The sequence below is a fragment of the Peromyscus maniculatus genome, chromosome 9, assembly GCF_049852395.1.
Source record: "Peromyscus maniculatus bairdii isolate BWxNUB_F1_BW_parent chromosome 9, HU_Pman_BW_mat_3.1, whole genome shotgun sequence".
Lineage (NCBI taxonomy): Eukaryota > Metazoa > Chordata > Mammalia > Rodentia > Cricetidae > Peromyscus > Peromyscus maniculatus.
The window spans coordinates 49,124,841-49,140,929 of NC_134860.1; the positions used below are offsets into that span (position 1 = coordinate 49,124,841).

A 16,089-nucleotide genomic window follows, 5' to 3' on the forward strand; every position below is an offset into this window, starting at 1 on the left:
GTGCCTAGGGAGAGCAAAACACAGGCAGACACGCCGGGGCCTTGTGCCTCAAGACACCTGTTTATTGGGGACATGACTCTTCAACAGGGATGACAGGAATCGTACCAAAAATAGCAACGTCTACAGGGCCCCTGACAGGGCTAGAAGGGTACAGTGCCCCCCACCCCCACCCCTTATACAAAAATAAACTCTCGTGCCTATGGACCAGCAGAAACTGGCAGAGTGGCCCCTCACCAGGAACACATCCTCTACCAGCCCTAGGACCCCGCTCTTTGACCCTCCCCTCTGCCACTTCTAAGGCACTGTGACTCCCCTGGGCTGGGTGGGGGTACCGCTCGCCCACCCTCCTTCACCCACTGCCCGCTTTACCTCTTGGTCCACCTTGGGCTGGGATACGGGTCCCACACTGCTCCCTGCTGGCTGCTCTACCCAACTACCTCTAGCACTTCCCCGCTCCCGCGGGGTAAGCTTACTAAGCTAATCACTCGAGTGAGTCTAAGAGGGCCCCCTCCTACCGTTCTTGCCCCCCAAGACCTGCCTCTCCAGATCTAGACAGCCCGGGACTGCCCTCCTCTTCTAGGGGAGGGCTGGGAGGCGTCTCCCCCGACGCTGCTCGGACATAGGGCGGAGACGTGTCAGCTCGGGGCTGCCGGCGGCCCCGAGCCCTCCGGCTGTGATGTACTTGCAGATGCAAGGCCATGAGCTCAGGGGCTCCGGTGGCAAAGGGGCAGAAGAGGCAGCGGTGAAGGGCACCCCCTGACCCGGCCTCACCTCCCGGGCCTGCCCGGAGGGACAGGTCCAGGGGTTCAGCCTCACCACCTCTCCCGTTGCGCAGGGTCCTCCCAGGGCTGGCAGGCTTCCTACGGGACCCTGGTCCGGTGCTGCTCGGAGGCCGGGTACTTGCAGCGCCCTCCACCCAGGTGGCAGAGGCCTGAGTTGCCTTGGCTCCCGACTGCTGCTGCTGCTGCTGCTGCTGCTGCAGTGAGGCTGCGCCCCGCGGGGAAGGGGGCGGGGGTTCTGGAGGCGGCCCCGGACCTGCACTGCTCCTCTGCTCTCGGTGGTGACGCTGAAGGTGGTACTTGAGCGAGCCCGACTGGGTACCTGCATAGTCGCAGTGTGGACACTTGTAGGGACGCTCACCTGGAAAGAGTGGGTTAGAGTAGGTCATGGGGTCACTATCACTGCACGCGCGCGCATACACACACACACACACACACACACACACTGGTATTTCGCTCCATTTACAAACTTCATCCCAAGGCCCAAGAGCAAACACTGATTGATTCCCCACTGAGGTAGATGAATCTGAAAGCTGCCCAGCACGACCTCCAGCCCTTCTGGTTGCTCTGACCGTTCTTCCTCCTAGACCCCCCACCCCACCCCCCAGAAATGCTTCCCTCACCTGTGTGCACGCGGAGATGCACTTTCAGGTGATGTGCAGAGCGGAAAGATTTTCCACAGAACGGGCAATCCTTGCCAGTGGCCCCACGGCCCGCTTCGTTTCGGGTCCCTCCAACCAGCAGCCCATTTTCTTCTGCAACACATTAAAAGGAAGTTAGTTATAGGGTCTCGCTGCCTTGTCCCAGCCAGGTACCCATTATACCCACCATCTCTCTGGGCCCCAGAGGAGAGAGGTTTAGGGGGAACATAGATTTGTTAAAGAGTTAAAACCCTTAGGAAGCCACAAGGCTTCCTGGTAGGAAAAAAAAAAAAAAAAAAAAAAAAAAGCCCAAAAGGCATCGAAGACAGGCCTTTTGAAAAGAAAACTACCGGAGTGGTAGCCTAAGTGTTGAGAACCAAGTGCGGGCAGGCGACCCAGAGAGAAACTAGTGCGGACATACCTTGGGTGGCCGTAGATCTTGCCTGGGCCCCCACGGCAGGTGCAGACTGTCCTGACCCCTCACCTGGGTGGGGGTGCAGGGAAGTCAGAGTGCCCAGCGACCTGCCCCGGGCCCAGCTCTCCTCTTCCGCCTCCACCACCTCTTCTTCCTCCTCTGGTTCCTCTGTGCGGTGTCGCCGGGCCCGATTGGGAAGAGCTGAAGGCAGCGGGCGGAATCCTCCATAGTTTCGGCCGGCTCCAGGGTCGGCACCCTCACCATTGGGCCGTACCTCCCCAGCTCGTACACTCAGGTAGCCTAAGAGGCTCGGGGGCTCTCGGCGCTCAGCCGGGGTGGGTGCTGGGGCCAGGAGGAGCGCAGGGCCCAGTGGCTCATAAGCCAGGAGGCTCAGGTCAGGAGGCTGAGGGGCCCTGGCAGGCGTGGAGCCAGGCCCCGGGGCACGCAAAGGACCCAGCTTGCTGGTGTGCACCTTCATGTGGTTCTTAAGGAACCAGGGCTCCTTGAAGCAGCGGCCACACACGGGGCACGCATGATCAAAGGAGGCCTTGTGCTTGCGCATGTGACCCTTGAGAAACCAGGACTGCGTAAAGCTCTGGCCGCACACCTGGCACCGGAACTCAGGTGGCGCAGGGGGTTCCTCCGGAGGGGCAGGAGTCGGGGCCGGGTTCGCCTCACGTTCGGGCTCTGGCCTAGGTTCAGGTTCAGTCTCAGGCTCAAGGGCAGATCTGGGTTCTGGCTGGGGTGGAGGCTGGGGTTCGGGCGTAGAAGCAGCCGCCAGGGGGCGCTCGGGAGCCCCGTGGGCCGTCAGACTGTGGTGCAGCAACTCCTCCTCCTGGCTGGAGCCAAAACTGCACAAGCTGCACTTCCAGGGCCTGTGCAGGATATGCAGGTGGCGTTCCCGCTCCGCCGAGGTGCGAAACTTGCCTTTGCAGAAAGGGCAAGGGAAGGCAGACGAGGAAGGAACCTGAGGGCGCGCCAGGCCCTCTGCCTGGGCAGGGGTAGCCTGCATGGCCCCTGAGCTTCTGGCTCTCCCCAGTCGGGCTTCACGTAGTAGGGCGCGTTCCTCCAACTCCAGCAACAGCCGTGCGGCAGGGCTTCGTGGACGCTCGGGCTGGTGCGTTCGGAGATGTGAGCGCAGCAGAGCCCGCTGCGCGGCGCGGTGGCCACAGTGGGGACACTGGAAGGCTTGGGCGCCCGGGTGGGCTCGCAGGTGCAAAGCCAGGATGGAATTGAATCGGAAGCGCTTTCCGCACACGGGACAGGGGAAGCGCCGTTCGCCTGCACGAGTCTCAGTCCAGCCCACTGCTCCCATGCCAGGAGAGCCGGCGCTCACACCTGGTCCGTTGGAGTAGTGCTGCAGATCCAGCTCGCCGTCGAAGGCGCGTGGGGAAGGCTCTAGGTGGCCGACCAAGACGCGGGGACGTGAGCCCTGTGGGGAAAGAGGCACGTAGAGAGGAGAGGGTGGAAAGGGTGGAAAGGAAAACGCCAAGGCTTCGAGGGCACGAAGAATGGAAACTAAGAGTGTGCAGTAGGCTGGGGCCTGACCTGGGTCCACTGGTGCCTCTCACCTCCAGAAGTTGTGGGATGGGTGGGAGTTAGATACTGGGGCCACGTTAATAACATACACTACTATAATAGGAAGTAAGAACGTAGACAGGAGAGGGGGGGTGCCGTCGAAGGTACTTGCAGGTCAAGGACAGAGCTTCACTCACCTCCATGGACCCCCTTCACATTCTTTGGTTCTGAGGATTGGAAGGAGGAGGAAGGGAAGCTGCTAATGAAGGCAACAGGTGCGGAGGCGCTAAAACAAGACAGATTGATTGGAGGAGAGATGAGCCCTGGCTCCCGGCAGGAAAGTCACCCCACCTTGCAGCCTGTATTCCCAAAACCCGTCCCTTCTTCCTGCTTGGATCTTGACGCATCCATCACAAGCTTCCTATCTGCTGTCCTCAAAACTTGCATCCCTCGATCTGCCCATTTGTATGACACACCCTTAATTCCTCCCCCAGATGATGTTTTAAAGCCTAGTCCAGAACCACCACCACACTACACACACACACACACACACACACACACACACACACACACACACACAATGTGGGAGGCCATCATAGTGTACCGCTCTTCCTCTCGCATTGGGCTGTGCCACGGGATAAACAAATGTGGGGGGCTAGCCATACTCCTGCTATCCAAGCGGGACCAGCTCCTCTCAGACCCAGGGGCCAGCCAGCCAAAATCCCTCCAGGTTCCTCCTTCGTGCTTTTGCCGGCACCAGTCTTCTGGTCTTTCCTCCTCCCCCTCCCCCTTCCTGGATTCCTGATCCATTCATTTCCATTCATTACAGAGACTCATTCATGCATGGGAGAGAAACACCTCCCAGCAGCAGAGTCTGGAGGCAGAGGGGGAGGGGCATGGAGGGAGAGCCAGCTACAGAGGGAATCAAGAGAGTTGGGGGAGGCGTGGAAGTTAAGGGGCACTACCAGCCTAGGGAAGGGGTTAAAAACTGCAAATCCCACTTAGGTTTCACCCCGTTTCAAACCTTGGAGGCTGTGGTTTGACGGGGCATCTCAGCCCCTTTGTCCAGAGCTGTTCCGAGGCAGGCTTTCCTCCTCTCTGCAGGGGAGAGGCTTCCTCACACAAGAGGAGGATTACACTGGCTCTGAGCTCAAGAGGCTGGAGTGAGGGACGGGGGGCGGGGCCTTGCCATCTGCACAGATAGGGGGATCCACACATGCTCTGAGCAGGAAGGGGTTAAAATTCTCCATCTAAAATTCCCTATCCCTGACAAGTGCTGTATTGGGCAGGGAAGAGGAGAGGAGAGGGAGAGGGTGGTGAGGGGAGGTTCTCCTGATATTTCACTGCTGACAAGGTCATGGAATTAGACTTCAGGGGATGACCAGAAGTCATCCCAATCTACCTTCCTCCTTCCATGTAGAATTGTATCTTGTTCAGGCTAAATGAACTTGGGCCTAGCTTCTTTTTTTTTTTTTAAACCTCAGACATAATATTTGATAAAGAACTTCCTTACAATGAGAATTATGAAACTGAAAAGGGTTACTAAGAAAGAAAAGGACTCAAGCATTACTTGACTTACAAATCTTTAATTGAAGCGAACTGGGCCAGGAGTTAGCCCTGCTTATCAGCAAAGAAAAGAGTCTGGGGTTCAAAGCTTTAATTTTCAACGCTGAGTGGATGTGGCAAGACTCTATGAAGGGGCAAACACCTGTTACATGCAGAATCTGACCTTTGAGAGCATTAACAGATAAATTACAAAATGCCCTGCCCAAGCATCACTAGACAACCACCGTCACTTAATATGTGTGTTCCTGTAGGTCCAGATTCAGGCATCCAGGCTTGTCCCATGGAGCCTCCAAATAAGCCCTTAATTGGCACCAATAGCCTGGCCAGGCTCACTGCATACAGGTGAATTAGAGTGGATCTAAGGGGTACAAGGCTATTGTAAGCCTGTGTCTTACAACCTTGGGTAAATCACTTACTCTCTCAGTTTACCGTCTATGAAATGAGTTATAATAAATTTACATTTGCAGTCCCTGCCAACTTGAAAGTTGTGTGGTTTTAAAGTCACAAGACTCTTCTGCCCCCCAACCCCCCAAGAGAAGTGAAAACAAATGGCCATTCCTTCAGTACCATGGAGAGTGCAGTGGGCTACTAGAGTGGCCACTTTGGCTACCTCGGTATCACAGACAGAGCTAGGAAGTGCTAGAGAGGCCACATTGGCCATTTTAGCACCATAGAGAGGACACAGAAACTAGTGAATGGGGGGGGGGGGTGAGTCCTATATGAACTATGGAGGAGTATCAGAGAAGCTATGGAGGGGTAGGTATCAGAGGAATTACTTTGGCCTTTTGGATGTCATTGAGCATAGAATGGAAAATACACATACCTAGAAAAATTTTAATTAGCTATACAGAATGTCATAACAGTTACAGTTTGTACATCCTGGAATGAGTTACTGAGGCATCGTATTTGAGTCCATCACATTCTGTTGCTTTCCTGGGGATTCCCGGAACATCCTGGTGTACAGCCAATCTGGTATATTCAGAGGAAGCAGATGGCTGGGAGGGGTGTGTATGTGTGTGTGTGTGTGTGTGTGTGAATACTGCATGGTCATAGCTGACTAACCTATGGGCACATATTCTGATCCTGAGAAGATTCTAGGGCCTCTAAAACTGCCTGTAAAACACCAAGCAAAATGCCTCTTAGGAAAATGGCCTAATTCTGAGGCAAAAAGAACAGAAACAGGGCAAGGCTTCCTCCCCTGAACAACAACAAAACCCACACTTTTGCACGTAGCAGTTTCCAGAAAGCAGCGACACATAAGAAGGCACAAATAGAAGCTGAATTTCTCCTCAGGGGCAGTTTCCCAGAAGGTGGCCTAAAAATCAGTAAAATCCACCGAGACCTCCTAGGCCCAGTCAAGATGGCTTCCGTATCTCTCCATCAAACCAGGTCTCAGGCACCAGATCTCATAAATTGTTCTCAATAGGGAAGAGCACCAACAGAGACAGAGTCTGTGACCCGGTTTGGAACCTAAGTCAGACATGCATTGTCTGTGGACAATCCTCACATTTTTCTATACTCAAGGCTTAAACACCACCCCTGAGCCTTGGCCAGAGAGTAGCACTGACCTACTTTCCACACCGAGAGGGAGTCAGGGGTTATCTTGCTCCTGTTTGTATTTTTGCAGAGATGCAGGACCGGCGTTACAAATTAGAAATATTTCCAAAGCAACAGGCCAATTACTTTTACATGCTAGGAGGGCTGAGGCAAAGGGGGTATGGACCACCAAACCTTATGGGGGGGGGGGAGACACGGATGGTGAAGACTTACAGAACAAGGACCAAGAAGATTCCCCCGCCCCCACCCCAAATCTTGTGATTCGAAATATTTTAAGGTCAAGTGTTCAGTAGCAAAGGACCAGGGTCCCTGGGGCCTAGCTGTAAGTAGGCCTCTGCCTCTGGTCATCCCCAACACATGATTTTTTTTTTTTCTTTCCTTTTTGGCAATCTCCCCTCTCCTAAATGAGCTAATGAATATGAACCACTTCGACAGATGAGATTAAATGGAAAAGGGGCTTATTAGAGTGTCCAGAGTCAAGACCACCTGGAGAACACACACATGGCAACTACTCACTTTCAGAGTCTCCCCGGCTCCCTGACCCTCACTGCTGAGAGCGGCTACAACCCCACACTACACTGAACCTCGACACCTTTTCGGAGTGAGTTCTTGGAAAAGGGATAGGGGGGCATGAAATTTCAGTCATGGGCTCCCAAATAACTATCGAGAGGTGAGAGGGAGGTAAAACCCACACACACACACAATCTTATCCTAGACCCATGTTCTAGCATGTCCTAACTTGACCCCGATTCTGAAAGTTCTGAAGGCGCCTGGATTGGGGGGCGGGGGGTGCATGTATACAGCCTTAAGTCCCTTTAACTAGAGCTGGCCCATAAAAAGTCAGTGTTTGTGCCTTGTACGAGCCTCAGTTCTCAGGCTGGGAGGTGGGCGTAGGAGACCCCCTGGGGAAAATACCCCTCTCAAAAACCGGGGAGGCAAGCGGAGCAGGACCTGCGATCTCCCACGAGGGACTCCACCAGCACACCCCACACTCCACCCGCGGAAAATAATCCAGGAGGAGGATGGGGGCAGGGTTGGGAGATAGGGAGGCCAGAGCTCAGCTACCCCGGGCCAGGAGAACAAAAGCGGAGTTACAGCCGCCTCCGCGGCTGCCGCGGGCCGAGCTCTTTGTGACACTTTGTTTGGGACACAGAGAGAAGCACCCCCCATCCTCTCCCCTCCCCCCCCCCCACCAACCCATGCCCGGCCCGGTCCCGGAGAGTTAGGGCTCCTTCCCCCCCACCCCCACCGGCTGCACCTGGGGCCCGGGCCCGGGGGAGCACCTCCACTCTGCTCACCGTTCTCCGCACCCCCCAGGCACCCCCCCCCAGCACCCCCAGGCCGCGGCGCCCGGCCTCACCGCCCCTACAAAGCCGCGCGCGCGCCCCCGCCCCGCGCCGCGGCCCTCCCCTCCGTGCCGGGCTCCCCGGCTCCCCCCACCTGGCCCCCTCCCCCGGGCCTCCCCCCCCACCCCCCAACCCCAACTCTCACGCCCGGCCCCGCCGCCCCCCACCCCGCCCCCCGGAGCTGCGGGCGAAGTTTGCCGGGGCCGCGCGGCGCCCCTCCCCCGCCCCCGCCCCCTGCACCTGCTCCGCGCGCGCCCCCTCCGGGAGGGGCGGGGAGGGCGGCGGCGGGGGGGCGCGGGGGGAGCGGCTACTCACGAGCCCCGGCGGGCGGCGGCGCGGGCGGGCGGGCGGGCGGCGGCGGGCCGGCGGCGCGGGCGTCAGCGTTACGTGGGGCCGGGGGAGATGCGCCGGGCCCCGGCCCCCCCGCCCCCGGCCCGGCCCCCGCCCCTCCCCGGCCCTCCGCCCCCGGCCCGGCCCGCATTGTGTACGGCGGGAGGCGGCCCGGCCATTAGCATGCGGGGGGCGGCGCGGCGGGCTGCGCGCTCGGGCTCCGGGGCCGGGGGACCCCCGGAGCGGCAAGAGGCGGCCGCCAGGGGGTGCGGGCCCTAGGGGTGGGGGGGGACCGGGGGCGTCGCGCGAGGAGGAGGAGGAGGAGGGGGCGGGGGTGGGGCGCGCAGACCGTTCCTCGAGGAGACTGGAGGAGATTGTGAAAGGTCATCTTGTCCTTCCCCCAGCCTCCAAGCGGGGCTGCCCCTCCCACCCTAGACCCGGACATACCAGGGAAGGAGTTGGCTCTGCCGCTGCTTCTGCCCCAACATGCACAGGCTCGGGAAGTTCTTCCTGGGGTTTTATCTCAAAGCCTCTCCCTTACAATTTGTCTCTCTTTTGGGAGAGGAGGAGGGGCGATTATAGAGATAGTTAATGTCTGCCGTACAAGAAACATTATTAAAGTTACTCTTCCGCCTTTGCCGTTCTTGATAAACACTTCTCGCTCCCGCTTCACGAATTCTATTTTCCGTTCTTTAAGACACTTTAATGGCTCTTCAATGCAACAATATTTACTGAGTGCTTACCAGGCACCCGGCGCTGTGCTCAACACTGGGGGAGATGCAGAGAGGAGGGGGATGTGATACTTTCTCTCGACGCGATTATAGCCCAAACAGTGGCTGCACACTCCTAAGTGGCATACTCAGATTTAGTCAATATTTACTCGATGAGTGTTCACGTATTTAGCAGCATGAGATCTTTCCAGTAATCCTCTAAATATAAGCTCCCATTTACAGGTAAGAAAAAGATGCTCGAGGTCTCTCCTTCCACTGACCTGCAGATTCAGGGATCCTCATCGCCAAGGCCTTCATCTCAACCTTGCCATTAAATAAAGTCAGCTCTCTTGGAGACTGAAAAGGGAGGAACCAGGCACAAACAGGCGTCTGGTTCCCTTTAAACTGCGATTCCCGGTGCCCAGGAAATCAGCGTGGATCAGTGCTCCAGTGATGTTGGCTCAGCAGTGAGTAGGGCAGAAGTGCCTCATGAGGAAAGCCACTTTCCTCCCCTTTCTCCTGGGCCTCAACTCCTAGGGATCTTCTGACTCAGTTTCTTTTACGTTCGGTGATTATAAATAACAACAGCCACTTTTTTATGTGGCACGTGCTGGGCTAAACTAATGCATTCGCGTTTTTCTCTTAATGCTCAAGGTAACCCCACGAGATTGGCCTTATTAATTTCTCTCTACAGATAAGGAAACAGATTAAGCAACTTGACTGAGGTCAACCAGAAAGATCAGGGACACAGCACAGGTAGTCTCATCTCCAGACCTCAGGCTCTGTAACTGATCGGTACAGTATACATTCAGGCCTGCTGGTTCTTAGTGTGGAAATAAAATGTCCTCACCTTAGTTCCTGAGTAAGCCCTATAGACTATGGACAGTGGGCACATCTGTACGACCTCCACACCATTAATGGTGCTCTACTCACCCTGGAATCAGCTACCCTTAGGGGGCATACTGTTGCTAATTCTGCTTTGTCAGGGAGCAAACTGGAGTTCAAACAGGTAAAATAATGTCACAATAATGCAGCCAAGGTCACCAGCCTGGGAAAGTGGCAGGACTGAGATTCTAGCCCAGGCTACAGGAACCCTTTTTTGCTCAGAAACATTGCTGGTATAGTATCCTTTTCAAGATTTGGGCACCTACATGTTCTTCACTGAGTCAGAAACTATCTGGACTATGTACAGGGCTCTCCCTCCATTTAATCAATTAGTCAGTGTCCAATTCAGAAAAAAAAAAAAGCCTTCAAGAAAGAAAGGAGCAAGGGCTGGAGATTTAGCTTGGTGGTAGAGTGCTTGCCTAGCATTTACAACGCCCTGGGATGGATCCCCAGTGCCACCCATCAAAAAAAGAGGTTAAGGGGAGGAAGGAGAAGCTGACCAGAAAAGCCAGGGGAATGCGAACCGGACTGGAAACAGAGTTCCAGGAGAAGCAATCCAGACTGTAACATAGAATCTCACCAGGGCAGAACAGGTAATTTGAGGAGGGAGCCACAGAACAAAGACTGGCTGGAAATAAGGGGAGATTGAGGTCTAGGGTGAGTATGTACATAGGGATGAAGTAAGTGAACTCCAAAGAAGATGGGGGAGAAACGAGGCAACAGGAAGTGGGAAGACTGAGGCGGGCCTGGGTGGCTTGTGGGGCGATTTGAGGCTGATGTCTACGTAAGGCCACTCCCTGGGTCCTGAGGACCTCATGGTGATCTTTGCCCCACCACACCTCAGCTCTGACAGACTATGTGCCAGGAAAATCTTGTCGTCTGCACTGAGCCGCCAGCTGGGTTCCAATCCTCTGGAGCGGCTGCCTCAGACTAGGTAGGCGTAAAGTTCTGGGCCTCAACTCTGAATTGGGAGTGGGCAGAGGGGTAAACGAAAGAGACATTGTGTGTTCCCATAACGGTCCCCAAATGAGTTTTTCCAATCCAGGAAGCACCACTCTGAGAGTCAAGGGAACCATGGACCCTACCGCGGATCTGCCGAGGCAGGAGAGACCCGGCCTTCGTCTGGAAAAGCTACAGCACTGGGCGAGACGGAGGCAAAGTGGACACCTACTGGTGGTGGCGGTGAGACCAGGCTGCCCTCTTTCAGGTTTTGCTTAACTATACCCAGAGTTCAAGTCCATCCATATTCGGTGCTAGAAACTGTCCTAGTCTGGGAGGGTGGCGGTCGGGGGCAATGACCCTTCATTTCCAAGTAGCTTGCCTTCACCATTGGAAAAAAACATAAAGGTAAGTAAACCATAAAATGAGGCAGAAGAAAAAAATAGCATAGCCAGGCAGGCACACCTTTAATCCCAGCACTCGGGAGGCAGAGGCAGGAGGATCTCTGTGAGTTCGAGGCCAGCCTGGGCTACCAAGTGAGTTCCAGGAAAGGCACAAAAACTACTTAGAGAAACCTTGTCTCGAAAAAACAAAAAAAATAAAATTAAATAAAATAATGTGTTACATTTGTTTTTGTTTTTTTTTTTTTAAAAAAAAAGCACCTAATTTTTAAACTTCACTTTTTCAACTTTCCCTCTACCGTGCATTTATCCCAATTACTGATATCTACAGGATGAACCCGTGGTGAGGAGGAAAGAGCCTCTCCTGACAGCCCCCCTCTAATTACCCAACTCTGGCCCCCAGGTGAGCCAGTTATGGCTGGCAGTAGCCATGGTGCCCTTCACAGTCTCGGTGGCATGCCTGAACTCTGCCTGTCACATGGCCACAGCACTACCACTCTGGCCTGGAGCCTCGGTAAGACCCACCACAAGGGTGAAAGGAGGATCGGGGGGACCCCTCCCTAACAAGACTCGACTTCACAAACTGCCCTTCTCACCATTCAGGGTCTCCTCACTGGGATTATCACCCTGGAGCTTCGAAGAGAGCCTTGCATCTGGAAGGTGAGGGGAGAATACGGGCCTGTCCGCCCCCCCACTTCCCGGGGTACACACACACACACACACACACACACACACACACACACACACACACACACACCTCAACCCAAAGAGTGACTGGTCCTCTCAGCTGCTTGTCCCTGACCAAAGCAATAAAGGGAACATGTTAGAGGGCCAATGGTCCTATTAGAGGGGAGGGAAATAGTGAGATTTTGTTAGGTTTTATTTTCCTTTCAGCCAGTGTGCGTGCGTGCGTGCGTGCGTGCGTGCGTGCGTGCGTGCGTGCGTGTTTTGCTGGAGATTGAACCCAGAGCCACATGCACAATAAACAGACACTACCCCTGAGCTACAGCCCCAGCTTCCCTGCTCCTGCCCCCCGCCCCCAATAAGTTTACTCAGGATGGTCTTGAACCTATTCTGGAGTCCAGTCAGTCAGGCCTTGAACTTCTGATCCTCCTGCCTCAGCCTCCCAGGTGTCAGGGATTACAGGCCTACACCAGCAGCCCTGCCTCTGAGTTTTGTTTTCAGCTAGGTTGTAGGTGGAGTTTGAGCCTGGAATGAGTCCCCTGGGCTGGGCAGGGCTGAGTTGGCTCACTGGTAGGTGCGGGCCATGATGATATCCAACCTCTTCAACCTGATCTTGGGCTTCATCGTGGTGGTGATGGAGCTGATGAAGACAGCCTTGGGGCCTGCCTCTACTGCCCCCTCCCAGGTACCGGTGGATGAGGACAAAGGTACAGGGGAGGAGAAAGGGCAGAAGAAACTAGGGGCTGTACCCCCCCCCCCCAAAGCATCTTCACCCTGCTTCCTGTAGTTGACAGGGTTGCTGGTCCTGGAGCTCAGCGCGGAGGCCTTCACCCTAGGAGGAGTGCTGGTCTCAACGTACGCCCTATTCCTGCTGAGCCAGAGGAAGCCAGGATGCTTCACGAGGTCAAGTCTGCACTACCAGGAGTTACAGGAGGTAGGGAGGATGCAGGGAGGGAAACGTGAAGCAGCGAGCTTCCAGCTAATTCTTCTTCTGGCTGTCCTAGTCAGTGCCACATAAGGGCAAATAGTGGGGCAGTAGAGAGATGAACAGTAGAAACTGACTGGCTTCCTGGCATTGGACGTTAGCCACCCACTCCCCCATGATGGTTGTGAAGGAATTGGGTATTAATGATTGGGACCACACCAATGCGCAAACACTAGTAAGCTGCCTTGATATATTATTGCAAAGAATCGGAAAAAAAAAAAAAAAATGGGAGGTTTTTGCTTCTACCTGGGGCTTCTCCTAAAATTTGCTCCCATCTGTTTTCAGGGTCTCTCTGAGTTGGAGGAGGTTTCTGGTTTGGAGAATGGTCCCGTGGTGGCTAGCACAGGAAACAGAACAGATGAGTGAGTGGGCAAGACAGGTGCCAGTGCCCTCCTGCGCCAGGGGGGGGGGGCATTCTCCAGGCGCTTTGGCGGTGTGCCCTTCCCCCGGACTCTAAACTGAACTCCCCCAAAGATGTGCATGAAGCCCGGGGGAGCGCCTTCAGCTTCCTTTCCAACCAGGCCCCATTATCTCTTCTCTTCCCCGCTAGAGGAAGATAAAGTCTGGACTAGTGACCTCCCTCACCTCGCTCCTGGTCAAGCTGCTTCCTCCCTTGCATTCTTCGCCTTCTCCCTCCCTGCCTCTCCATCGAGCTTCACATCTGCCTCATCTCCCTGTTTGCGTCTGTTCACCTTGCACAATCCCATCCACTCCGAGCCCGGCGGGCTGCTGCAACCCGCCAGCCAGCCAACCCAGCCAGAAATCCGCGTCCGTCCGTTGTGCGCCAGGTCTCCCTTGGATCCGGGTCCTGCCTAGTTTCCTGGAGACTACAAATCCCAGGATGCCCCGCTACCCCGTGACCTACTGGAAAATAAAGAGCCTTCCCTCGGCGGCGGGGGCGCTGTGCATCTGCTGAGTGACGCGAGGCGCTGGGAGCCGGGCCTAGCCGAGTTTCCTCGGACGCGACCACTGGCCCCGCGTGCCGGGAGGCGCCGGGCGGGCCGTCGCGCGCGGGGGGTGCCGCCGCCGCGGCCAGGCAACCGCAGCCGGCTGGGGGGCCTCTAGCCCTCCCGCCTGCAGCCGCCGGCACCGGCAACGGCTCGGGGGGCCGGCGCCTGGCCGCGCCGCGCTTCCCCAGGTGCAGCCGCCGCGCCCCTCGCACGAGCGCCCAGGTTCAAAGTCCTGAGACTTGGAGCGCGCGCGAGAAGGGGGTTGGAGATGATGAGTCAGAGGCGCCGGCCCTCCTCGCCCCCTCCCCCCCGGGCCGGGCGCTGGAGGGGACGGGCTGGCTGGGCAGGCGGGCGCGGGGCGGGGGGGTACCGACCTAGCACTTTTCCCGCCACGAGCGAGCACGCTGGTGGACCGAGCCCGCGTGGCCGCCACCCTTTTCCAAGGCGGGAGCGGCACTGCGCAGGCTCAGGCTCTCAGCCGCCCCCCCCCCCCCGGCGGGCCTTTGATCCCTGCTGCACTGAGCCCACACCACTTGTGACCTCTGCCAGTGTACAAAGATGACGGGGCTCGGGTAGTTTGGGGGGGGGGAAGCCCAGGAAAATGGTGGATCCCAATAGCACCGGGGGGTGGGGGTGGGGGGAAGCTTAGTAGCTGCTGGAAAAGTAGAGATTAACTAGGCCTAAGAGAACTCACCCCAAATTCACACAGTGCCCGGGATGGGTGTTGGTCTCACATCATTTTTGTTCCCACTTGAGAAGGCTTCTTTTCCCTAGAGAATGCTGCTTCTCCGGGCTCAGGCAAGCCCAGGTACCAGTGAGGCTAGAGCGCAGCCTGGCTGGCTTGCCCTGACATTGCAGTGGCGCCAGCTGCAGATCCTTCTGTGTGTGACACCTTGGGAGTGGTAATAGTCGCCCTATGACAAAGTTACGTGTGAGTATTAGTGGGTGGAGACAGTTCTGGGATCGGGCTCTGGAATGGAGAGAACCCAATCTGGGCCTCCCCCGTTCCTCCTCTCCCCCAATCAAACTGCAGGAATAGTGAAGGGCTCATGGGTGAAGGGCCCAGAAAAGAATATTTTTCTTCAAAGTCAGCGCGTAGTGGCCAAAGAAACTATAGGGGGAAATCAGCAATTTGCTGTCTTCCAGCTTTTACCGTTGTGATCGGAAACCTGGAACTTGCCTTCGGGATCTTAAGAGATGTTCAGTGAGCGTGCATATGGGTCTCTTAACAGTGCTGAATGCTCAGGGCCAAGACCTAAGTGGTTTCACTTCTCATTTATTGTCCAATGTAACTGGCCAGGGGCTTTGCTCATTGTAAATTATTAAGATTCCTAAGATACTGAGGCTCACTTTTTTCTTTTCTTATTGGCTGCCTGGAACTTGCCATGTAGGCCAGGCTGGCCTTGAACTCCCATTTGACCCACATGTTTGAGAGTGCTGGAATTAAAGATATGTGCCACCATGTCCAACCAAGCCTTACCATACGAAGACCCTACCGCGTCACCATGAAGTTTGCCACACACACACACACACATACACACACACACACCTTACCAACAATGTGAAATAAGCATGAAGAACTGTTCATGAATTCTGCAATGCCCTTCCCCAACTGGATGCATGTTGACTTCTACCTCAGTTCACTGGTCAAAGCAAATCATAAAGCCACACTCAATTTCATGGGCAAGATAATGTGGAAAATGAGGGGAAACAGAAATAATTTAAGGAAAAGGTTAGGAATTCGAATCTTGAATCGCTAACTAGTTGGAATCTGTCTAGTTAGCAGTTATACCCATTTCTACTTGTTTAGTTCAGTGAACTTCCATGTGAAACTCTTGATGGGAAAAATAACAAGACTGGTTGTCAGGAAACCTAGATTCTGGTTCGGATGCTTGGGCGAGTAAGATCTGTCTGAGCTCTGCCTGGTCCGCATAGCCATGGTATCCTGTTTATCCTTTGTCTTACTGAAGCGGAAGGCTAAAATAGAGTCACACCAGGGAAAGTACTTTCAAATTGTGAGGCTCTCGGGTCAAAAATCGTCTAAGAAAGCAGATAACGGTGTAAAGGAGTGAAGTAGATGTGTGAGTCGACCAGACTCGGGTACACACTGTCAGTGTAAATGGGTGTGTGTACTCAACTCCAGCTACTGCGCTTGTGGCTGTGGACCTGGTACGGCCACGGTTTCCAGTCAGAAGTTCTGACTTTATGTGTAAAGTATTCTGATTTTAAAATAGTAACAATGAAATACTTTTTAATTCAAGGGTCAGATTCTGCCTGTAGTTCTGTAGATTTAAATGTCAGTTTCTTAAAAAAAAAAATTCTTTTAAAATAATGTCAGTTTCTGTGTTATGCAAATAATATTGCAAGAATTTGGTTTGAATCC

At 55.1% G+C, this 16,089-nt stretch overlaps 2 protein-coding genes across 14 annotated transcripts; one reads left to right on the top strand and one right to left on the bottom strand.

Moving 5' to 3' along the window:
- Positions 1-39: 39 nt before the first annotated feature.
- Znf219 (zinc finger protein 219) lies at positions 40-14,634 on the bottom strand. Of its 9 annotated transcripts, none has more exons than XM_042284823.2 (6): positions 14,401-14,600; positions 13,003-13,093; positions 3,551-3,639; positions 1,842-3,267; positions 1,403-1,534; positions 40-1,140 (listed from the first exon to the last, which is right to left on the bottom strand). In XM_042284823.2, the coding sequence occupies exons 3-6, from the start codon at positions 3,554-3,556 to the stop codon at positions 512-514; spliced, it is 2,193 nt and encodes a 730-aa protein (XP_042140757.1). In that variant the 5' UTR covers positions 3,557-3,639; positions 13,003-13,093; positions 14,401-14,600; the 3' UTR covers positions 40-511. The 9 variants fall into 9 exon arrangements, with proteins under 9 accessions (XP_042140757.1, XP_076401042.1, XP_006993481.1 ...); XM_076544927.1 differs by lacking the exon at positions 14,401-14,600 and adding an exon at positions 13,449-13,578; XM_006993419.4 differs by lacking the exon at positions 13,003-13,093.
- On the top strand, positions 10,563-13,664 carry Tmem253 (transmembrane protein 253). 5 transcript variants are annotated; one of them, XR_013042376.1, is made up of 8 exons: positions 10,563-10,681; positions 10,793-10,929; positions 11,491-11,601; positions 11,691-11,747; positions 12,346-12,456; positions 12,559-12,705; positions 13,042-13,135; positions 13,307-13,664. XR_013042376.1 is itself a non-coding variant. In XM_042284840.2 (7 exons), exons 1-6 carry the CDS (start codon positions 10,774-10,776, stop codon positions 13,120-13,122), a joined length of 663 nt encoding a protein of 220 aa, XP_042140774.2. In that variant the 3' UTR covers positions 13,123-13,135; positions 13,307-13,664. The 5 variants fall into 5 exon arrangements, 3 of the variants coding, with proteins under 3 accessions (XP_042140774.2, XP_042140775.2, XP_042140773.1); XR_006075890.2 differs by having other exon boundaries at positions 13,042-13,118; XM_042284840.2 differs by lacking the exon at positions 10,563-10,681 and having other exon boundaries at positions 10,774-10,929.
- Positions 14,635-16,089: the final 1,455 nt, after the last annotated feature.